The following is a 24,900-nucleotide window of genomic DNA, read 5'->3' as shown; positions in this document are numbered from 1 at the left end:
ACAGTGCACTGAGTTGGCTTCGTTCTGAAGCTCTCGTTATAATAATGTATTATTATTTAAGGAACTGAAGCTCTGTTGTTATTGTAATTATTATAATTATTGTTATTATTGGGCTTCAGTTCCCTAAATTATCAATAATAATAATTATAATTATAATACAGTGGACCCCTGGTTTACGATATTATTTCATTCCAAAAGTATGTTCAGGTGCCAGTACTGACCGAATTTGTTCTCATAAGGAATATTGTGAATTAGATTAGTCCATTTCAGACCCTCAAACATACACATACAAACACACTTACATAAATACACTTACATAATTGGTCACATTGGGAGCTGATCGTAAACCAGGGGTCCACTGTATTGCAATAATGATAGAGCTTCAGTTCCCTAAATTAATTATAATAATGATAATAGTTGTTACAATAACGATAGAGCTTTAGTTCCCTAAATTAATAATGTACATAATACATATGTAATAATAATTCAGAATGCTGCTGCTAGTTGGCAGTACACATGTTTACGTCGCTGTTGATGCAGCTCTCTTCTGCTTTGCTTACAATTTTGACAGTCATTTGGCCAAATTTCGCTCTTCTAACCCAAGGGCGTTACAATAACGTCTAAGCTGCAGACTTCTCTCCATGAAAAGATGGAGAAGCTGCTTCTGATGTGGTTGAGAGAGAAGCAGCTCGCAGGAGATACCATATCAGTTATGTTCAGTGATTAAAGAAAACAGATTGTATCAGTTATGTTCAGTGTGTAAGTACATATACACTTTATAAACAGTTTATCTCTTTACATTCTGTGGTGTATTATGATTATTATATGTTTATATACGATATTTTCAATGTTTTCCTTAGAATACTAATGATCTAATGCAGTTAGCCTCAAAAATACTCTGTTTTCTCTTACAATAAGAGCATAGGAAGATACTAGTCAAAGTTGGACAGGAAATGGCGGACGCTTCCGCCGCTGCCTCTGCCACCATATTATGGCCTATTTTATTCATTCTAGAGTATATATCATGTTTCTGTGTTAATTATATTATTTATTATGTCATATTAGATGAATTGTGATAGATAAATAAGCCATACAGTTGATAATAGCGTCATATTCAAGTATTTTTCCTCGTCTCTCCAGAGTGCAGGAATGAATTAATGGCTTTTCAATTTAAACGAGGAAAATTAATTTGATATACGGGTAAATTGAGTTATGAAGCTCCTGGAACGGATTAAACTTGTAAGTCAAGGTTCCACTGTATTTTCCATTTTCTGCTGGAGCTCCCACAGCCTAATAATTCCTCCATTAATTGGGTTCCTCATATTTTATGGAAGCAGGGCTCAATATTGCAAGGACTTTATTTTTCTTTACATTTTATTCCAAGTCCAATAAAAAATCTGTTATCATATTACAAGCTGTTTATTCTTGTGGAACTTTTATTGGCATTGGAATGTTGGCTTGTGACAGTTGGGCCTGATGTACATACAGTAAATGTACTTTTTATTGTTAAATACACCCCCTCAGTGGCATTGCCTTGACACTGGTGAGGCACTCTGGAGCCAAGGAATTAGACATATCCTGCTTTTCCTTGGATTGAACCTAATTGCTTCCCAGTCTCTCAGGTACTATATAACCCCTATGGGTTTATAGCAGTCCCTATGACTGTAAATTAAATTTACATCATCTGTTCCTCTTTCTTTGCTGCTTTCTCTCTTTTCCAGTCTATAAAGGATATTAGATACAGCATTTTTTTTTTAGTTAATGACCATTAGATTCTATCCAGAGAAACCTTAATTTTTTTCCAGGTAGGACGTGAGTGAATAGACATCAAGCCATGGGGACCCAGGAGCAACCATGTTACACCCTCATTCAAGGGCCAGCTGACACTGAGCAGCCTTCAGAAATGCAGTTAAAACAAGACTTGGGTAAAAATTATTAATTAATACTGAATCCTCCACAGGAAATCTTATTTTCAACATCAGGCATTTCATGTAGTGATTGCATTTGTAAAGGAATTACATAAGCTATTGACTGAAAATGTGAAGGATTCATTTAGGTTGTTTGACCAAATGTACAAATGATTTGTGTAACCTAAAAATGATTTTAAATGAAAAATATTGATATGTTTTTTATATCTAGCTAATCAAAAATTGCATGTACTGTATTTTTTCCAGAAAATGGTGATATCCCTGTCAAGACTGCAGCTCTGAAAAAGGTCATCCAGCTGATCTTGAATGGAGAACGTCTTCCAGGGATCTTGATGACTGTAATACGCTTTGTAATGCCACTTGAAGATCACACTATTAAGAAGCTGTTGTTGGTTTTTTGGGAGATTGTGCCCAAGACCACACCAGATGGCAAGCTACTGCAGGAAATGATTCTTGTTTGTGATGCCTACAGAAAGGTACCTAATTTACATTTTCAATGAACAGATAATGCTAGTAATGTAGCGAGAATTTATTTAATTAGTGTGCATATGGGGCTTATAGTGTGAAGGGCACATTAGCATAATTTTTGTTTTAATTAATGAAGCATATTTTATAATTTTGTTTTACATGATGGTAGGATTGCTGGTGTCTTTTGTCTGTCTCATAAACATGCAAGATTTCAGGTATATCTTGCTACTTCTACTTACACTTAGGTCACACTACACATACATATACAAGCATATATATACACACCCCTCTGGGTTTTCTTCTATTTTCTTTCTAGTTCTTGTTTATTTCCTCTTATCTCCATGGGAAAGTGGAACAGAATTCTTCCTCCGTAAGCCATGCGTGTTGTAAGAGGCGACTAAAATGCCGGGAGCAAGGGGCTAGTAACCCCTTCTCCCGTATAAATTACTAAATTTAAAAAGAGAAACTTTTGTTTTTCTTTTTGGGCCACCCCGCCTCGGTGGGATATGGCCGGTGTGTTGAAAGAAAGAAAGATTTTATACTTTACCCTTCTTAAAAATTGCTACATAGTTTAATCATTATAATATATATTTCAGGATCTCTCCCATCCCAACGAATTCATCAGAGGATCAACTTTACGATTTCTTTGCAAACTGAAAGAACCAGAGCTGCTTGAGCCCCTGATGCCCACTATCCGCACTTGTCTTGAACATAGACACTCTTATGTTCGAAGGAATGCTGTTCTTGCTATTTTCACTATTTACAAGTAAGTTTCATAGGTTACTGCATTATATTGTTGGATTAAAATGTTGGTACTATAGACATATAAACTAGCAAGAAAAAACCACTTTGGTACCAAAGTCTGGTCAGAGTTAGCTGTACATTGTCACTATATTAGACATTTTGTTTTGTAACATTGACTTGTTCTGGGCACATAATTTATTTTTATTTTACTTGCCCTAAACAGTGGGGTAGCATCTAACAGGTCATGGCAAATTAGTTACAGCACAGTATTACACAATACAGGAGGTCCTGCTTTACAGCATTTCACTTATACAGTGGTTTTCAGTTATACCTATTCTTTATTTATTCAGGAGACCTACATTAAATATATTCACCACAATGTAATGTGGTGTACTGTATATGCATTTTTTTAGGCCTAGCTCACTTAATATAATTTGGTTATTGTGTGGTTTACAAGTAGTAAAATAATAATTACAGAGTGTACCACTAGAACACCTAGCATGGCTATGGTCCAAGTCAGACCGAAACATCGTTGTAAGCTACTCGATCCTATGTGCAGGTTGTGTATTAATAAAGTAATTGTACATAAATTTTAAAAATTCTTTTAATTTCATGATGGTTTACAGTACAGGTCGGTTACTTTTAAATCTTTTAAATCCATTGCTGCTATTTGATCGTGCAACACCATCATAAGTATGAATAAACTACTCATTGTGCACTTTCATTATTTCACTTGATCACTTTCCCTCATGGGTTTACTTCATCTCTTATGATTATCCTGAGTTTCATTCTTGTACTGTATTGTGCTTTGCATTTTTTCTGTAAACAGCATATCAGTTATATTTTAAATTGTCCACAATCACTCTTCAGCAACCTTCCCTTTTCTGCACTGGTCAGCCGTTTTTTCTTTTTTTTTTTCTTTTAACATTATTTCTAAATGGAGGTTGTGTAACTGTAGTATTGGTGGAATCTAAAGGCATGTGTATATGCAGTGGAATCTCGGTACTCAATCTGAATTCGTTCCAGAAGGATGTTTGAGTACCGAATGAATTTTTCACAACCAATATTCTTTATGGTTGGCTGTTATCACTACTCTTTGTGATATATAAAAAAAAAAATACAAAGAAACATGAAATAGTTTACAGCGAAGTTCTGGCAGGTCGTGTTTGTTTGGTTGAGTGCCAAGCAAATGGTCGACTGCCGAGTGATTTTTTTACCGAACAAAGCATTCGAATACTGAATTGTTCGAGTAGGGAGCTGTTAGAGTACCGAGGTAATTGGGGCACTTGTTATTGAATGAGGGGCTATTTGGAAGAAAAATTGCACTTATTTTGTTTTATAAATAAATTTTTGTTTATTTATCAGGAACTTTGATTTCCTGATTCCTGATGCTCCTGAACTCATCTCCAACTTCTTAGAGGGAGAGCAGGACATGTCATGCAAGAGAAATGCGTTCATGATGCTTATACATGCTGACCAAGAACGTGCTCTTACCTACTTGTCCACTTGTATTGATCAGGTCAACTCCTTTGGTGATATTCTACAGTTGGTTATTGTTGAGCTTATTTATAAGGTAAGTTTGTAAAAATATGTTTTTTTCCTTTACATGTTGGAAAAGAAAAAAAAGTAGAAATATTGAGATTTTTAATGATTATTAATCCGCTCAGAAACTACATGCCACTGGGCTGTATGTGGCACTTACAGTACTTCATTTGGTAGTAGCATTTGATATTTTTGTTTAATAAATGTATGAAAGAGGGGAAGGTACCTAGGGATTGGTGGAGAACGTGTTTAGTCCCTTTATATAAAGGGAAAGGGGACAAAAGAGATTGTAAAAATTATAGAGGAATAAGTTTACCGAGTATACCAGGAAAAGTGTACGGTAGGGTTGTTATTGAAAGAATTAGAGGTAAGACAGAATGTAGAATTGCGGATGAGCAAGAAGGTTTTAGAGTGGGTATTGGATGTGTAGATCAAGCGATTACATTGAAGCATATATGTGAACAGTATTTAGATAAAGGTAGGGAAGTTTTTATTGCATTTATGGATTTGGAAAAGGCATGTGATAGAGTGATAGGGGAGCAATGTGGCAGATGTTGCAAGTACGTATATGGAATAGGTGGTAAATTACTAAATGCTGTAAAGAGTTTTTATGAGGATAGTGAGGCTCAGGTAGGATGTGTAGAAGAGAGGGAGACTACTTCCCGGTAAAAGTAGGTCTTAGACAGGGATGTGTAATGTCACCATGGTTGTTTAATATATTTATAGATGGGGTTGTAAAAGAAGTAAATGCTAGGATGTTCGGGAGACAGGTGGGATTAAATTATGGGGAATCAAATACAAAATGGGAATTGACACGGTTACTTTTTGCTGATACTATGCTTATGGGAGATTCTAAAGAAAAATTGCAAAGGTTAGTGGACAAGTTTGGGAGTGTGTGTAAAGGTAGAAAGATGAAAGTGAACATAGAAAAGAGTAAGGTGATGAGGGTATCAAATGATTTAGATAAAGAAAAATTGGCTGTCAAATTGGGGAGGAGGAGTATGGAAGAAGTGAATGTTTTCAGATATTTAGGAGTTGATGTGTCAGCGGATGGATTTATGAAGGATGAGGTTAATCATAGAATTGATGAAGGAAAAAGGCGAGTGGTGCATTGAGATATATGTGAAGACAAAAAAACGTTATCTCTGGAGGCAAAGAAGGGAATGTATGAAAGTATAGTAGTACCAACACACTTATATGGGTGTGAAACTTGGGTTGTAAATGCTGCAGCGAAGAGGAGGTTGGAGGCAATGGAGATGTCCTGTCTAAGGGTAATGTATGGTGTAAATATTATGCTGAAAATTCAGAGTGTGGAAATTAGGAAAAGGTGTGGAGTTAATAAAAGTATTAGTCAGAGGGCTGAAGAGAGGGTTGTTGAGGTGGTTTGGTTATTTAGAGAGAATGGATCAAAGTAGAATGACATGGAGAGTGTATAAATCTGTAGGGAAAGGAAGACTGGGTAGGGGTCGTCCTCGAAAAGGTTGGAGGGAGGGGGTAAAGGAGGTTTTGTGGCCGAGGGGCTTGGACTTCCAGCAAGCGTGCCTGAGGGTGTTAGATAGGAGTGAATGGAGACGAATGGTATTTGGGATTTGATGAGCTGTTGGAGTGTGAGCAGGGTAATATTTAGTGAAGGGATTCAGGGAAACCAGCTATTTTATATAGCCGGACTTGATTCCTGAAAGTGGGAAGTACAGTGCCTGCACTTGAACCCTTTCACTATTTTGGTCATATATATACGTTTTACGAGCCAGTGTTTTGGACGTATTAATACACACAAATTCTAGCGGCTTCAAATCAAACAGGAGAAAGCAGGTAGGCCCACATGTGAGATAATGGGTCTGTGTGGTCAGTGTGCATGACATGAAAAAAATCCTGCAGCACGCAGTGCATAATGAGAAAAAAAACTGACTGTTTTTTTGGATTAAAACGCCGAGTTTGAGGTGTATTTTTGTATGGTATTTATCGTTGTATTCTCATTTTCATGGTCTCGCATGATAAAATGGAAAACATATTACAGAAATAGAGATGATGTTGATTAGTTTCACGATGAAAACTACCTTGAAATTGGGCTCAAAGTAGTGGAAATGTTCGATTTTTACCAATGTTCAGGAGTAAGCCAATCACACCACACGTCCAATACGCATTAACTGGGGAGTCTAATATTCTTTCAGTAGTGCACTGATATTATTTATACCATTTTTACAATAATGCAGTAGTCTGCATAACAGTAAATTTTGTATTTTTTGTAATAATACAAAATCAAAATAGAAAGCAGTAGTGATATAATAGGGGCCTAGAGACGTGACTAATGAACAGAGGATATGTTATTTTAGTGCCAAGAATGTCTACATTGTTTATTCTGGACCCTATTTTGAAATTGGCATCTTTTTTAATTTGCATGAAATTGACCAAATTACCAATTTCTGACCACTTTATTGGGTAGTTCAAATCGGTAAATGGGCGGTTTCTTGTACTCAACTGATAGAAAAAATGGAGTTCTAAAGAAATAGCTATGAGTTTGGTCAACTTGAATAACGAAATTGGCCAAAAACAGGGCTTAAATTCAGCGAAATAGCTGATGCGTATGTCGCCAAGACCGCTTACTTCGCGGGAGTGTAATTCCATGAGTTTTCGACCAAATTTCGTACTTTTGGTGTCATTACCACCGGGAAAAGATTCTCTATCATTTCATAAGAAAAAATAATTGTTTTTTTTTTTTTCCAAAAATTTAGCGACATAGAATGACAGTTTCAGAAAGGGGCTTGCAACAGTCAAAGGGTTAAAGGAGGGGTTTGGGATATTGGCAGTTTGGAGGGGTATGTTGTGTATCTTTATACATATTTACTTCTAAACTGTTGTATTCTGAGTACCTCTGCAAAAACAGTGATTATGTGTGAGTGAAGTGAAAGTGTTGAGTGATGATGAAAGTATTTTCTTTTTTGGGATTTTCTTTCTTTTTGGGTCGCCCTGCCTCGGTGGGAGATGGCTGACTTGTTAAAAAAAAAACAAAAAAAACATTGATAACCTCTCCTCACTTAACGACTAAGTTCCGTTCCTAAGACAACGTTGGTAAATGAATTTGTCGCTAAGTGAGGAGCATTATATAATGGTAGTGGGTTTGTGTCACCCATTTTTGATATTGTTTTAACGTCAGTTTTGCACCATTTATAACATTTCTGGTATATTTTTAAATGTTTATACAGCAGTGTACTCTATATTATAATGAGCAGAATAGAGGAAATTAGCTCTAATATACATTATTTAGGTATGCATACTGGTCAGAGAGCCTGTTGTAAGTCTGAGTCGTTGGTAAACGAGTACGTTGCTAAGTGAGGAGAGGCTTTATAACAGCCTCTCCTCACAGTCACAGCATTTTTTTTAAATTTGCATTTAATACTAAAAAGATTACATAGAAGTGCCATTCTTTTAAGTTTATGAATCTAGCACTGAATACTTACAAGGTAAAACAATACCTGTAGTTAAAAAAGTAAATTATAAAGTTATTCAATAATGCTAAAGTTGTAAATGACAAGTCAGAAAAGACTGACTGGTTGTCTTTGAAATTTTAATTAATTGGAGATTAATTTTAGTGAGAGAGAGTATACAAAATTTTTCCAGTTTTTATTAATTCATTTAAGAATATTGGGACCTGAGGAGCAGGGTAATATTTTGTGAAGGGATTCTGGAAACCAGTTAGCTGGACTTGAGTCCTGGAAATGGGAAGCACAATGCCTGCACTTTAAAGGAGGGGTTTAGGATATTGGCATTTTGGAGGGACATCTAAACTGTCGTATCTGAGCGCCTTTGCAGAGACAGTGATTATGTATGAGTGATGGTGAAAGTGTTGAATGATCAAAGTTTTTTCTTTCTTTTTGGGTCACCCTGCCTCAGTGGGAAATTGCCAACATGCTAAAAAAAAGTATATTACAGTTATTGAATTTTTCTTATAAGCTCTTCTGTATTTTTGGTCCTTTTATTTAGATTTATATGGCTTCAAAGCTAGGACTAACACTATTAGTATAAAAGTAGAATAAATTTGAATCTGTATATAAAGTTCCATGATATAGTAACACAAAATTTAGTAGAAATTGGACTTATAGTGAAAGACAATAAATTAAGTAGAACCCTTTAAATGTGTCCAACATACTAGTACACAGGTGATGACTATACGGCTGATGCACAAGTGCGCACAATTCTTTTATGCCTTCAAATACACCACCTACCAATATTTTTGACCTCAGCACACCTGTTTGGGCCTCCTGCAACCTTCTCATGCCTTAGGAAAAAAAACTGAAGACCCAACAGGTTCACGTAATGCATCATGGGTAACACTGCCGAACTAGCATATAAACAATGAAACTAGGACCTCGTGCCACCACCAACTTCCCTACCAGCAAGCAAGATGTAGAGCTGGCAGAAGGTTGTTTTACAGATTCTAAATTTATTATGATTTCATAATAATAGTGGAATTCAATAAAAAATCATACTACAGTTTATTGATTTGTCCTAGGACAATTCAGTAGTGTCAAAAAATGTGACTTATTTCCATGTTTCAATGGGTATTACACCTTGAAACAATTTTAATATAAAATTTCCTTGTAAATGCATGTTTTATAGCTTTGAAGGCACACAGGTGTTATGGACACAGCAGTTACATTATTTATATAACCCAGGATAAAGAGAAATTTTCATTTTTCTCTTTGGGTCACCTTGCTTCGGTGGGATACAGTCAGTTCACTGAATGAAAAAAAATCCTATATTATACAACTATTATCATTAACCTAGGATAATTCAATATAGCTAAACAGTATTTTCATGCTTTGAGGAGTGTTATACCTTGAAACAATAATAATACCATAAGGATTCATTGGACATTGTATTAAAAAATTAGAAAAAACATTTATTTGCAACAATTTATACATACAGTGGACCCTCGGTTTTCGGGTTTAATGCATTCCAGAGAGACCGGCGAAAATAGTAATCGACGAAAGCTGAAACCATTTTCCCCAAGAAATAATGTAAATCAAATTAATCCGTTTCAGACACCCAGAAGTATTAACAAAAATTTTATTTTTCAGCTTAAATATAGATTTACATGCAGAAAAGAATGACAAATATAAAGCACTAATAAAATGTATAAATGAACATTTAACATCACATTTACCTTTATTGAAGACTCTTGCTGGTGTGTGGCAGACAGGGAGGAGGGGAGAGGGAGGTGAGTTTATTGTTTGAAGACAGGACAATATGCTTCAGTATGACACTGATATCAACTCTGGCTTATTTATCTATCACAATTCATCTAATAGCATAGTTTTGGAGTGGTTGGTACTATTATTTAATAAATATATGGAAGAGGGTAAGGTACCTAGGGATTGGCAGAGAGCATGTATATAGTTCCTGTGTATAAAGGCAAAGGGGATAAAAGAGAGTGCAAAAATAATAGGAGAATAATTGATAGGAGGGAAATAAGAGCGTTTAAATCTGTAGGGGAAGGTAGACGGGGTAGGGGTCGTCCTCGAAAAGGCTGGAAGGAAGGGGTAAGGGAGGTTTTGTGGGCGAGGGGCTTGGACTTCCAGGAAGTGTGCGTGAGCGTGTTCGATAGGAGTGAATGGAGACGAATGGTATTTGGGACCTGACAATCTGTTGGAGCGTGAGCAGGGTAATATTTAGTGAAAGGATTCAGGGAAACAGGTTATTTTTATATAGCCAGACTTAAGTCCTGGAAATGGGAAGTACAATGCCTGCACTCTAAAGGAGGGGTTCAGGATATTGGCAGTTTGGAGGGATATGTTGCGTATCTTTATACGTATATGCTTCTAAACTGTTGTGTTCTGAGCACCTCTGCAAAAACAGTGATTATGTGTGAGTGAGGTGAAAGTGTTGAATGATGATGAAAGTATTTTCTTTTTGGGGATTTTCTTTCTTTTTGGGTCACCCTGCCTCGGTGGGAGACTGCCGCCGACTTGTTAAAAAAAAAAAAAAAAAGTCTGTTAAGTATACCTGGTAAAGTGTATGGTAGAGTTATTATTGAAAGAATTAAGAGTAAGATGGAGAGTAGGATAGCAAATGAATAAGGAGGCTTTAGGAAAGGTAGGGGGTGTGTAGACCAAGTGTTTACAGTGAAACATATAGATGAACGGTATTTAGATAAGGGTAAAGAAGCTTTTGTGGCATTTATGGATTTGGAAAAGGCATATGACAGGGTGGATAGCGGGGGCAATGTGGTAGATGTTGCAGGTGTATGGTATAGGCGGTAGGTTACTGAAAGCAGTGAAGAGTTTTTATGAGGATAGTGAGGTTCAGGTTAGAGTACATAGGAGAGAGGGAGATTATTTCCCAGTAAAAGTAGGCCTTAGACAAGGATGTGTGATGTCACCATGGTTGTTCAGTATATTTATAAATGGGGTTGTAAGACAAGTCAGTGCAGGGGTCTTGGCAAGAGGTGTGGAGTTAAAAGATAAAGAATCAAACACAAAGTGGGAGTTGTCACAGTTGCTCTTTACTGATGACACTGTGCTCTTGAGAGATTCTGAAGAGAAGTTGCAGAGGTTGGTGGATGAATTTGGTAGGGTATATAAAAGAAGAAAATTAAAAGTGAATATAGGAAAGAGTAAGGTGATGAGGATAAAAAGATTAGGTGATGAAAGATTGGATATCAGATTGGAGGGAGAGAGTATGGAGGAGGTGAATGTATTCAGATATTTAGGATTGGACGTGTCAGCAGATGGGTCTGTAAAGGATGAGGTGAATCATAGAATTGATAAGGAGAAAAGGGTGAGTGCTGCAACTAGGAGTCTGTGGAGACAGGGAACTTTGTCCTTGGAGGCAAAGAGGGGAATGTATGAGAGTATAGTTGTACCAACACTCTTGTATGGGTGTGAAGCATGGGTGATGAATGTTGCAACTGCCTCCAGCCAGTGGAGATGTCTTGTTTGAGGGCAATGTGTGGTGTGAGTATAATGCAGAGAATTCTTAGTTTGGAAATTAGGAGAAGGTGTGGGATTACCAAAACTATTATCCAGAGGGCTGAGGAGGGATTGTTGAGGTGGTTCAGACACGTAGAGAGAATGGAACAAAACAGAATGACTTCGAGAGAGTATAAATCTGTAGTGGAGGGAAGGCGGGGTAGGGGTCGGCCTAGGAAGGGTTGGAGGGAGGGGGTAAAGAAGGTTTTGTGTGCGAGGGGCTTGGACTTCCAGCAGCATGTGTGAGCATATTTGATAGACAAATGGTTTTTAATACTTGACGTACTGTTGGAGTGTGAGCAAAGTAACACTTATGAAGGGGTTCAGGGAAACCAGCAGGCTGGACTTGAGTCCTGGAGATGGGAAGTACAGTGTCTGCACTCTGAAGGAGGGGTGTTAATGTTGCAGTTTTATAACTGTAGTGTAAAGCACCCTTCTGGCAAGACAGTGATGGAGTGAATGATTAAAGTTTTTTTTTTTATCCCATCCTGCCGTGGTAAGAATCGGCCAATGTGTTAAAAATAAATAAAAAAAAAAAGCATAGAAAAATGACATATACTCTAGAAAGAATAAAATATGGCATTACAGTACGTATATCACGAGTTGTGGTGTTATTGGTTGTATAAGGGCCACTGAGAGCATAAGCCTTATGTATTGGTGGTGAAGGTAGCAGCAGAGGTGGCTGTGTTGTCAGTAGCCCTATATACTTCCAACAACATTGCAGGAGTCAGCTTTGTACTGTCCTTTTTCTGTTGATTAATCGATTAACTTATTTGCTACACTTTATCGCTGGCTGGCACTATAGCCTTTATTGACTCGTGCTGCTTTAGTATCGTGCATATCGTAGAATTACTAAAGGCACATTGTCCCCTCTCTCTTCCTCCTCCACTTTGGTACTTTGCTATAATTTCTTTCCTCACTTTCTTTACCAAAGGACTGGTACTGGGAGCTTTCTTTGAGCCCATGGTGGCTTATTTAGCAGTCACACACAATAAACAAGTGCCAAAAACAATGGATTATTACGAAATGTTTCGTATGACCACGCAGGATATGTTCACTCACTGAGAAACAATGTGACACTGTCTCAGAATGCATGTGGGAGGGGGCTTTGTGTGCGCACTCGGCACTGGATAGGTTCCGTACCATTGACGAAAATGGAATCAATATTTTGATGAAAAAACTCGGCGAAAACAGAAATCGGCTATAACGGAGATCGACGAAAAGTGAGGGTCCACTGTATATTCTAAGTAGAATAATTTTGAGCTATGCATTTCTAATGTTTAAAGTACCAAAATCCCTTGAAATACATTTAATATCATAGGAAACTAGTGTACATAGTACAGGCACTCCTCACTTAACGACCGAGTTCAGTTCCTAACAGTAAGTTGGTAAGTGAATTGGTTGTTCAGGAAGGAGCCCCTCCTTAGTGATACTTCAAGCATGCTGTACTGGTAGTGGGTTTGTGTCGGCTATCTTTAGATATTGTTTCAATGTCACCTTTGCAACATTTATAACATTTTTAGTATATTAAAAATAGGTATTAAAAACCAATGAAAAAGTAAAATACATAGAGTACACTGGTCAACGGCCATACCACGTTGAACACACCGCTTCTCGTCCGATCAGCGAAGTTAAGCAATGTTGGGTTTGGTTAGTACTTGGATGGGTGACCGCCTGGGAACACCAAATGCTGTTGGCATAAAAAAAAAAAACACTGGTCAAACGGCTTGTCGTAAGTTCGAGCAGTCGTTAAACAGGTAAGTCATTAAGTGAGGAGTACCTATATTAAACTGAAAAGAAAATCATAATTTGGCATCAGATTCTAGATTATAAAACATAACAGTTACTGGCACATTTACACTACTGTTGCTGATGATGAGTGATAATTTTTTTTGCCAACTTCAATACACCATAGTCATTTTACAGTATTTTTTTATTTTTTTATTATCACACTGGCCGATTCCCACCAAGGCAGGGTGGCCCGAAAAAGAAAAACTTTCACCATCATTCATTCCATCACTGTCTTGCCAGAAGGGTGCTTTACACTACAGTTTTTAAACTGCAACATTAATACCCCTCCTTCAGAGTGCAGGCACTGTACTTCCCATCTCCAGGACTCAAGTCCGGCCTGCCGGTTTCCCTGAACCCCTTCATAAATGTTACTTTGCTCACACTCCAACAGCACGTCAAGTATTAAAAACCATTTGTCTCCATTCACTCCTATCAAACACGCTCACGCATGCCTGCTGGAAGTCCAAGCCCCTCGCACACAAAACCTCCTTTACCCCCTCCCTCCAACCTTTCCTAGGCCGACCCCTACCCCGCCTTCCTTCCACTACAGACTGATACACTCTTGAAGTTATTCTGTTTCTCTCCATTCTCTCCACATGTCCGAACCACCTCAACAACCCTTCCTCAGCCCTCTGGACAACAGTTTTGGTAATCCCGCACCTCCTCCTAACTTCCAAACTACGAATTCCCTGCATTATATTCACACCACACATTGCTCTCAGACATGACATCTCCACTGCCTCCAGCCTTCTCCTCGCTGCAACATTCATCACCCATGCTTCACACCCATATAAGAGCGTTGGTAAAACTATACTCTCATACATTCCCCTCTTTGCCTCCAAGGACAAAGTTCTTTGTCTCCACAGACTCCTAAGTGCACCACTCACCCTTTTCCCCTCATCAATTCTTTGATTCACCTCATCTTTCATAGACCCATCCACTGACATGTCAACTCCCAAATATCTGAATACATTCACCTCCTCCATACTCTCCCTCCAATCTGATATCCAATCTTTCATCACCTAATCTTTTTGTTATCCTCATAACCTTACTCTTTTCTGTATTCACTTTCAATTTTCTTCTTTTGCACACCCTACCAAATTCATCCACCAATCTCTGCAACTTCTCTTCAGAATCTCCCAAGAGCACAGTGTCATCAGCAAAGAGCAACTGTGACAACTCCCACTTTATGTGTGATTCTTTATCTTTTAACTCCACGCCACTTGCCAAGACCCTCGCATTTACTTCTCTTACAACTCCATCTATAAATATATTAAACAACCACGGTGACATCACACATCCTTGTCTAAGACCTACTTTTACTGGGAAATAATTTCCCTCTTTCCTACATACTCTAACTTGAGCCTCACTATCCTCGTAAAAACTCTTCACTGCTTTCTGTAACCTACCTCCTACACCATACACCTGCAACATCTGCCACATTGCCCCCCTATCCACCCTGTCATACGCCTTTTCCAAATCCATAAATGCCACAAAGACCTCTTTAGCCTTATCTAAATACTGTTCACTTATATGTTTCACTGTAAACACCTGGTCCACACACCCCCTACCTTTCCTAAAGCCTCCTTGTTCATCTGCTATCCTATTCTCCGTCTTACTCTTAATTCTTTCAATAATAACTCTACCATACACTTTGCCAGGTATACTCAACAGACTTATCCCCTTTGCCTTTATACAAAGGAACTATGCATGCTCTCTGCCAATCCCTAGGTACCTTACCCTCTTCCATACATTTATTAAATAATTGCACCAGCCACTCCAAAACAGTAGTCTTATTCAAATCATAAAAATACTCTTTCAGTATGTAAGAAATTTTGTTTCTTCAGAACCTTGCCCCCACACATCGGAAATTTTGCTTCAGGTTATGCCACAGTTAAAGGGTTATGGCTAAAATAGAACTCAAAAGAATAATAAAGTAAATATGAAAGTAATGATGAGCATTTACGGACAGGTATGCCATGCCAATCCTGGAGAAAGAGCACGTTTCATTAGGTGCATCTACAACCTTCTTAACTCCAACAGTCCTGCAGTCCGTTATGAGGCAGCAGGAACGCTGGTTACTCTCTCCTCGGCACCTACTGCTATTAAGGTGAGTTGGTGCTTTGTCAGCATGGTTGTCTGTGGTGTGAATTTTGATAAACCATAATTTACATTATAAGTTATGTGGATGGTACTGTTATTAAATGCTTAAGCAATATTCTTAATGGCATACAATATAAGATTACTAGTAAACATTATTTTTTAATTAGTCTCAGGTAAATAATTTACTCTTTTTGCTTTGATGTCTTTGCTATTAATGAAATTATTTGCTGAAATGAAAATTTTTGGAGGCAGTCTGGGTTGCTTTTGAAGGAATACTTTTCTCAGAGACAAATTTTGGTTTCAGGCTGCAGCTAACTGTTACATTGAGTTAATTGTTAAGGAGAGTGATAACAATGTTAAATTAATTGTCCTGGACCGGTTGGTAGCACTGAAGGACTCTCCACAGCAAGAGAAAATTTTACAGGAACTTGCCATGGATGTTTTGAGAATCCTTTCCACACCCGATTTGGAAGTTCGCAAGAAAACTCTAAATTTGGGTATGATAACAGAATTCCTTTTTAGTCTCTGGTAAGGCCTCTACAGGCAATACTTTTTAAAATATGTATCGTTTGAAACAATTCCTGATATATATTTACTATGGTTATCATGAAAACAATATTTTTTTCCACATCAGTCTCCACCAAAACATGGTGACTGTACAGGAACATGAAAAACACTTCAATTTGAATTTGAATATATTGTCAGCTCTTTCCTGGGGTACAGCTATTGTACAATCAAAATTAAGTTTCATTACATTCTTGTTAAAAGCTGTAGCAAGCCCTAATCAGGGTCTAGCAATTTATAGTTTTGGCTTGTATCCGAATTTAGGTCTTCAACTGTGCATGCATCCATGGCCTCTTGCTAGTAGTATTGTGAAGTCCTACCTAGCTATTCTCTCATTATAATATTTTATGACTTTTAAAATTAAATGTTTTCCTTATGTCTGGCAGCTTTAGAGTTAGTGACATTGCGATCAGTGAATGAGATGGTTGAGGTGCTAAAGAAGGAAGTTGGCAAAACCCACAACATTGTTGAGCATGAAGACACTGGCAAGTGAGTGGAATTTTTTTCTATTACTTTAAGTAATACAGTATTACATCCAGTGGTAGTTAAATCAACCTAAATTGTAGCTGAAAGCATTCACACTACCATTTTATTCATGAACGAGTTTGAGTGGAATTGCTAGGAGAAAGATCTCGTAAAGTAGAATTGGAACTTAAGAAATTGTATGGTAGAATTTTGAGCCCAGCAAAGCAAACACTGTAGGATTGTAATAATTTGTCTTTCTATTTTAAACTTTCCCTTTATTGTGGAATTAACTTGAGTAGAATGTATCCTGGGCACCATTAACATTGCATAGCTCTACATATTGATTTATAGAAGTACGTTCACAGATTTTTTTTTTGTTTTTGTTTTTTCTCTCAACAAGTCGGCCGTCTCCCACCGAGGCAGGGTGACCCAAAAAAGAAAGAAAATCCCCAAAAAAGAAAATACTTTCATCATCATTCAACACTTTCACCACACTCACACATTATCACTGCTTTTGCAGAGGTGCTCAGGATACAACAGTTTAGAAGCATATACGTATAAAGATACACAACATATCCCTCCAAACTGCCAATATCCAAAACCCCTCTTTTAAAGTGCAGGCATTGCACTTCCCATTTCCAGGACTCAAGTCCGACTATATGAAAATAACCGGTTTCCCTGAATCCCTTCACTAAATATTACCCTGCTCACACTCCAACAGATCGTCAGGTCCCAAGTATCATTCGTCTCCATTCACTCCTATCTAACACACTCATGCACGCTTGCTGGAAGTCCAAGCCCCTCGCCCACAAAACCTCCTTTACCCCCTCTTTCCAACCCTTTCGATCCATTCTCTCTAAATGACCAAACCACCTCAACAACCCCTCTTCTGCCCTCTGACTAATACTTTTATTAACTCCACACCTTCTCCTAATTTCCACACTCCGAATTTTCTGCATAATATTTACACCACACATTGCCCTTAAACAGGACATCTCCACTGCCTCCAACCGTCTCCTCGCTGCTGCATTTACCACCCAAGCTTCACATCCATATAAGAGTGTTGGTACTACTATACTTTCATACATTCCCTTCTTTGCCTCCATAGATAACATTTTTTGACTCCACATATACCTCAATGCACCACTCACCTTTTTTCCCTCATCAATTCTATGATTAACCTCATCCTTCATAAATCCATCCGCCGACACGTCAACTCCCAAGTATCTGAAAACATTCACTTCTTCCATACTCCTCCTCCTCAATTTGATATCCAATTTTTCTTTATCTAAATCATTTGATACCCTCATCACCTTACTCTTTTCTATGTTCACTTTCAACTTTCTACCTCTACACACATTCTCAAACTCATCCACTAACCTTTGCAATTTTTTTTTAGAATCTCCCATAAGCACAGTATCATCAGCAAAAAGTAACTGTGTCAATTCCCATTTTGAATTTGATTCCCCATAATTTAATCCCACCCCTCTCCCAAACACCCTAGCATTTACTTCTTTTACAACCCCATCTATAAATATATTAAACAACCATGGTGACATTACACATCCCTGTCTAAGACCTACTTTTACCGGGAAGTAATCTCCCTCTCTTCTACACACCCTAACCTGAGCCTCACTATCCTCATAAAAGCTGTTTACAGCATTTAGTAACTTACCACCTATTCCATATACTTGCAACATCTGCCACATTGCTCCTCTATCTACTCTATCATATGCCTTTTCTAAATCCATAAATGCAATAAAAACTTCCCTACCTTTATCTAAATACTGTTCACATATATGCTTAAATGTAAACACGTGATCTACACATCCCCTACCCACTCTGAAGCCTCCCTGCTCATCCGCAATCCTACATTCTGTCTTGCCTCTAATTCTTTCAATTATAACCCTTCCATATACTTTTCCTGGTATACTCAGTAAGCTTATTCCTCTATAATTTTTACAATCTCTTTTGTCCCCTTTCCCTTTATATAAATGCTCTCCGCCAATCCCTAGGTACCTTCCCCTGTTTCATACATTTATTAAACAAAAGTACCAACCACTCCAACACTATATCCCCCCCTGCTTTTAACATTTCTGTCATGATCCCATCAGTTCCAGCTGCTTTACCCCCTTTCATTCTACGTAATGCCTCACGTACCTCCACCACACTTACATTCTGCTCTTCTTCACTCCTAAAAGATGGTATACCTCCCTGGCTAGTGCATGAAATTACCGCCTCCCTTTCTTCCTCAACATTTAAAAGTTCCTCAAAATATTCTCGCCATCTACCTAATACCTCCTTCTCCCCATCTACTAACTCCCCTACTCTGTTTTTAACTGATAAATCCATACTTTCCCTAGGCTTTCTTAACTTGTTTAACTCACTCCAAAATTTTTTCTTATTTTCATTAAAATTTCTTGACAGTGCCTCTCCCACTCTATCATCTGCTCTCCTTTTGCACTCTCTCACCACTCTCTTCACCTTTCTTTTACTCTCCATATACTCTGCTCTTCTTATAACACTTCTGCTTTGTAAAAACCTCTCATAAGCTACCTTTTCCTCTTTTATCACACCCTTTACTTCATCATTCCACCAATCACTCCTCTTCCCTCCTGCCCCCACCCTCCTATAACCACAAACTTCTGCCCCACATTCTAATACTGCATTTTTAAAACTATTCCAACCCTCTTCAACCCCCCCACTACTCATCTTTGCACTAGCTCACCTTTCTGCCAATAGTCGCTTATATCTCGCCCGAACTTCCTCCTCCCTTAGTTTATACACTTTCACCTCCCTCTTACTTGTTGTTGCCACCTTCCTCTTTTCCCATCTACCTCTTACTCTAACTGTAGCTACAACTAAATAATGATCCGATATATCAGTTGCCCCTCTATAAACATGTACATCCTGGAGCCTACCCATCAACCTTTTATCCACCAATACATAATCTAACAAACTACTTTCATTACGTGCTACATCATACCTTGTATATTTATTTATCCTCTTTTTCATAAAATATGTATTACTTATTACCAAATTTCTTTCTACACATAGCTCAATTAAAGGCTCCCCATTTACATTTACCCCTGGCACCCCAAATTTACCTACTACTCCCTCCATAACATTTTTACCCACTTTACCATTGAAATCCCCAACCACCATTACTTTCACACTTGATTCAAAACTCCCCACGCATTCACTCAACATTTCCCAGAATCTCTCTCTCTCCTCTACACTTCTCTCTTCTCCAGGTGCATACACACTTACTATAACCCACTTTTCACATCCAATCTTTATTTTACTCCACATAATCCTTGAATTTATACATTTGTAGTCCCTCTTTTCCTGCCATAACTTATCCCTCAGCATTATTGCTACTCCTTCTTTAGCTCTAACTCTATTTGAAACCCCTGACCTAATCCCATTTATTCCTCTCCATTGAAACTCTCCCACCCCCTTCAGCTTTGTTTCACTTAAAGCCAGGACATCCAGTTTCTTCTCATTCATAACATCCACAATCATCTCTTTCTTATCATTTGCACAACATCCACGCACATTCAGACTTCCCACTTTGACAATTTTCTTCTTATTCTTTTTAGTAATCTTACAGGAAAAGGGGTTACTAGCCCATTGTTCCCGGCATTTTAGTTGACTTTTACAACACGCATGGCTTACGGAGGAAAGATTCTTATTCCACTTCCCCATGGATATAAAAGGAAAAGTAATAAGACCAAGAACTATTAAGATAAAATCAAAGAAAACTCAGATGAGTGTGTATAAATAAACGTGTACATGTATGTGTAGTGTGACCTAAGTGTAAGTAGAAGTAGCAAGACATGCCTGTAATCTTGCATATTTATGAGACAGACAAAAGACACCAGCATATACTTAAAAAAGATTTTATCACCTTCATTATTCTTGTGTGTAAATTTCACTATCTCTTTCTTCTCACAACCATGCTTTCTGTTACTTTATACTTGTACATTACTTTTCATTGTGCCTTTATTTTGTACTTTATGCACATTTTTACTAACTGTTCTTTACAATCGCACAACTTATTCACTTTTTTATAACCTGTTGATAATCAGCATTTTTTCAATAAACCAACTGTATCCCACTAAGGCAGGGTCACCTAGAAAAGAAAAATGAAAGTTTTTCCTTTTTAAATTTAGTAATTTATACAGGAGAAAGAGTTACTAGCCTCTTGCTCCTGGCATTTTAGTCACCTCTTAAGACACATGTGGCTTACAGAAGAATAATAAATGTTTGTTCATTTATTTTTTTTATTAACACTTCGGCCGTCTGCCACCAAGGCACGGTGACCTGAAAAAGAAAAACTTTCATCATAATTCACTTCATCACTGTCTTGCCGGAGGCGTGCTTACACTACAGTTATAAAACTGCAACATTAACACCCCTCCTTCAAAGTGTAGACACGGTACTTCCCATCTCCAGGATTCAAATCTGGGGCTGGCGGTTTCCCTGAATCCCATCATAAATGTTACCTTGCTCACACTCCAACAGCACGTCAAGTCCTAAAATCTATTTGTCTCTATTCGCTCCTATCTAATATGCTCACACACGCTTGCTGGAAGTCCAAGCCCCTCGCACACTAAACCTCCTTTACCCTCTCTCTCCAACCTTTCCTAGGCTGACTAATACCCTGCCTTCCCTACACTCTCAAAGTCATTCTATTTTGTTCCATCCTTTCTAAATGTCCGAACCACCTCAACAACCCCTCCTCAGCCCTCTGGATAATAGTTTTGGTAATCCCGCACCTCCTAATTTCTAAACTAAGAATTCTCTGCATTATATTCACGCCACACATTACTCTCCGACATGACATAAATTTATTGGCTGAGTGTAAAATGGAAGCCTGTAATTGTTTTACATGATGGTAGGATTGCTGGTGTCTTTTTTGTCTTATAAACATGCAAGATTTTAGGTACATCTTGCTACTTCTACTTGCACTTAGGTCACACTACACATACATGTACAAGCATATATATACACACACACACACACCCCTCTGGGTTGTCTTCTAATTTCTTTTTAGTTCTTGTTCTTGTTTATTTCCTCTTATCTCCATGGGGAAGTGGAAGAGAATTCTTCCTCCATAAGCCATGCGTGCCATAAGAGGTGACTAAAATGCCGGGAGCAAGGGGCTAGGAACTCCTTCTCCTGTATAAATTACTAAATTTAAAAAGAGAAACTTTTGTTTTTCTTTTCGGGCCACCCTGCCTCAGTGGGATACGGCCGGTTTGTTGAAAAAAAAAATTGCAAGATTTCAGATACATCTTGCTACTTCTACTTACACTTAGGTCACATTACACATACATGTACAAGCATATATATACACACACCTCTCTGGGTTTGCTTCTATTTTCTTAGTATTTCTTGTTCTTGTTTATTTCCTCTTTTCTCCATGGGGAAGTGGAACAGAATTCTTCCTTCGTAAGCCATGTGTGTCGTAAGAGGCAACTAAAATGCCGGGAGCAAGAGGGCTAGTAACCCCTTCTCCTGTACACATTACTAAAGTTAAAAAAAAGAGGCTTTCGTTTTTTTCTTTGGACCACTCTGCTTCAGTGGGATACGGCCAGTTTGTTGATTGAAGATTTATTGGCTCATACTATAACAAGCTCTAAATAAAATTTATACTTACCTATGAAAACGAAAGCATGTAATTGTTTTACATTATGGTAGGATTGCTGGTGTCCATTTTTCTGTCTCATGAATATGCAAGGTTTCAGGTATGTCTTGCTACTTATACTGACATTAAGGTCACACTACACATACATGTACAAGCATATATATACAGTGGTCCCTTGTTTTTCATAATTAATCCGTTCCTGGAGGAGCTACTATAAACGAAATTTACGATTTGCGAATCAATTTTCCCCATAAGAAATAATGTAAATACAATTAATCCATTCCTGACACCCAGAAGTATTAAAACAAAAAATTTTTTTACATGAAATGTACATGTAGTACATAAGCAATACAATGGGAAATGATGAATGAAACATTAACAGCATAATACTTACCTTTATTGGAGATGATTCTTAATGTATGGGAGACTGGAGGAGGGGAGAGATTGGATTGTTTACAGTTTGGAAGGGGAATCCCCTTCCAGCAACACCTCAGGTACCAAATGCTTCTCTGGGGTTGCTTCTCTTCTCTGTTTCTTAATGCCACTAGGACCACCTTGAGAGTCACTCTAGTCCTGTCTCGCAAAGTAACTGTGGAGAGAGCTCTGTTTCTGGCGTCTCTTTAACACTTCCCTAAAATGGCCCAAGACTTTGTCACTGTACATATTTCTCACCTTCTTTACCACAGGCTTGGCACTAGGAGCCATGGTAGCTTATTTAGTATTTGCAAGCACTAAAATGAGGGGAATATTATGAAATATTTCGTAGGAGCACTTGAGGGGCCCTTCACTCACTGGTAAACAATGCCAGACTGGCTGGGTAGGGAGGCCGCCCCGGCTCACACCATGCGTACCCGTCCCGGACGAACTACTATTCGCGAGTCAACCTATGAAAAGCGAGTCCATGTTTATACGAAAATACCCATATGATTGGCGAAATTTACGATTGCCGAGAACTACGAAAAACGAGGGACCACTGTATATATACACCCCTCTGGGTTTTCTTCTATTTTCTTACTAGTTCTTGTTCTTGTTTATTTCCTCTTACCTCCATGGGGAAGTGGAAGAGAATTCTTCCTCCGTAAGCTATGCGTGTTGCAAGAGGCGACTAAAATGCCAGGAGCAAAGGGCTGGTAACCCCTTCTGTATAAATTACTAAATTTAAAAAGAGAAACTTTCGTTTTTCTTTTTGGGCCACCCTGCCTCAGTGGGATACGGCCGGTTTGTTGAAAGAAGACTTACCTATGATTGTTAATACCTTTAGCAAACCTTTCTGTTATTTCATTGTCTTTTGTTTTTTCTGGCTCAAATATATTTGTATGATCATTTCTATTTCCATTGCTTTAAGCATTGAGCATGTTGCAATTGTCTCAGTCTGTTCATCATACTAACATCATCTACATAATTTACTAAATTTTCATAAAACCTAGGACATTTATTTTGAATAATGGGTTAAATTTTTTCTTGTTCTATAATTTGAAGGAGGAAAGAGAGGGGATAGAGTGCATAATTAAGTTTTTAATCACCAGCATATTCAAAAATTTTATTAATACAGTGTGTTGTGTGCGGTGGGTGAAGAAGTCACTCATGTCTGAGCTCTGTTAAATTTGCTTTCATTAGGGATTAGCATAAATTCAAAGAGCAGAAAAGTTAAGACTTGTAAAAGGACTATTGTTAAAACTGCAGGAAAATGTAAGATACAGTTATTAGTAAAAGTATAGGAGAGCGGGTTTTGAACTAGGCCTCAAGGTGTTTCCACAGTGGGTCGTGTTGTTGTATACTGAAGGATTGTCTCTCATCTTGTCATAAGCAATATAGTGAGGGATGAGGTATTGATATTCAGTAATGTAGTGATCTTAAAATGTCGATTACAACAATCTGACAAATACCCAGTACGTACATAGTGTAGAATACATGTACAGTGGTACCCCGAGTTTCGAACTGCTCCCAACTCGACCAATTATGTCAGTGTATTATTGTGAGTGCTTTTGTAAGTGTATTTTTGGGGGGTTGGAACAGACTAATCTAATTTACATTATTCCTTTTGGGAACAAATTCGTTTAGTAACGGCACTCGAACAGCCTTCTGAAACGAAGAAAGTTCGAAACTTGGAGTACCACTGTATATGGAATATACACTCGGGTCGAACACCACCAGCGAATAATTACTGCCAGAGGTCAACAGTGTAAATATACAATCAGATGAATATTGAACTATTGTATAAGTGATATAATGAGGGAAAAGGATAGAAATAGGCAGTGATATAGTGAACTGAAAGTGTGGATAAGAGAAATCCTAATAAATCCCGAGTGATAGTGTACAATTTATGGTGTAATTATATGGAATCAAACTGCGCAAATGTACACGCACCCCTACCCTCTTTCCCCACAGATCCCTACCTCCCAGCCCCCTCCTGGCACCCCCACCTCATTCCACAGATCCCCACCAACCATCCCACAACCCAACATCCAAGCCCCCCTTTTTGAACCCCCCACCATCTTTCCACGGATCCCAACCTCCCACCTCACAGCATCCCCCCTGCTCTCACCCCTACCCTTTACCCACGAATACCTACCGCCCAGCCCTCTCACCTACCAGCCCACCTATAACAACCCACTACCCACCACATACACCTGCCCAAGAGTGATCATGGCCAGAAATCAGGTCTGCTGTATAT

General features: G+C 38.2%; 1 protein-coding gene and 1 non-coding gene across 3 annotated transcripts in view; both read left to right on the top strand.

Moving 5' to 3' along the window:
• Positions 1–24,900, top strand: part of betaCOP (coatomer subunit beta) — a 75,882-nt gene that overhangs the window by 3,009 nt on the left and 47,973 nt on the right. For both annotated transcript variants that reach the window (XM_070083373.1, XM_070083372.1), the window contains exons 2-8: positions 1,806–1,925; positions 2,175–2,404; positions 2,993–3,162; positions 4,506–4,713; positions 15,414–15,551; positions 15,849–16,041; positions 16,495–16,597. In XM_070083373.1, coding sequence (XP_069939474.1) covers positions 1,835–1,925; positions 2,175–2,404; positions 2,993–3,162; positions 4,506–4,713; positions 15,414–15,551; positions 15,849–16,041; positions 16,495–16,597 — 1,133 coding nt within the window. In that variant the 5' untranslated portion in view covers positions 1,806–1,834. The remainder of the gene's footprint in view (positions 1–1,805; positions 1,926–2,174; positions 2,405–2,992; positions 3,163–4,505; positions 4,714–15,413; positions 15,552–15,848; positions 16,042–16,494; positions 16,598–24,900) is intronic.
• On the top strand, positions 13,231–13,349 carry LOC128686244 (5S ribosomal RNA). Its single transcript, XR_008406620.2, has one exon. It is a non-coding gene; the product is annotated as a 5S ribosomal RNA (ribosomal RNA).

The sequence above is a fragment of the Cherax quadricarinatus genome, chromosome 9, assembly GCF_038502225.1.
Source record: "Cherax quadricarinatus isolate ZL_2023a chromosome 9, ASM3850222v1, whole genome shotgun sequence".
Lineage (NCBI taxonomy): Eukaryota > Metazoa > Arthropoda > Malacostraca > Decapoda > Parastacidae > Cherax > Cherax quadricarinatus.
Note: the sequence above shows the minus strand (reverse complement) of the source record. Positions and strands in the feature narration are given on the sequence as shown.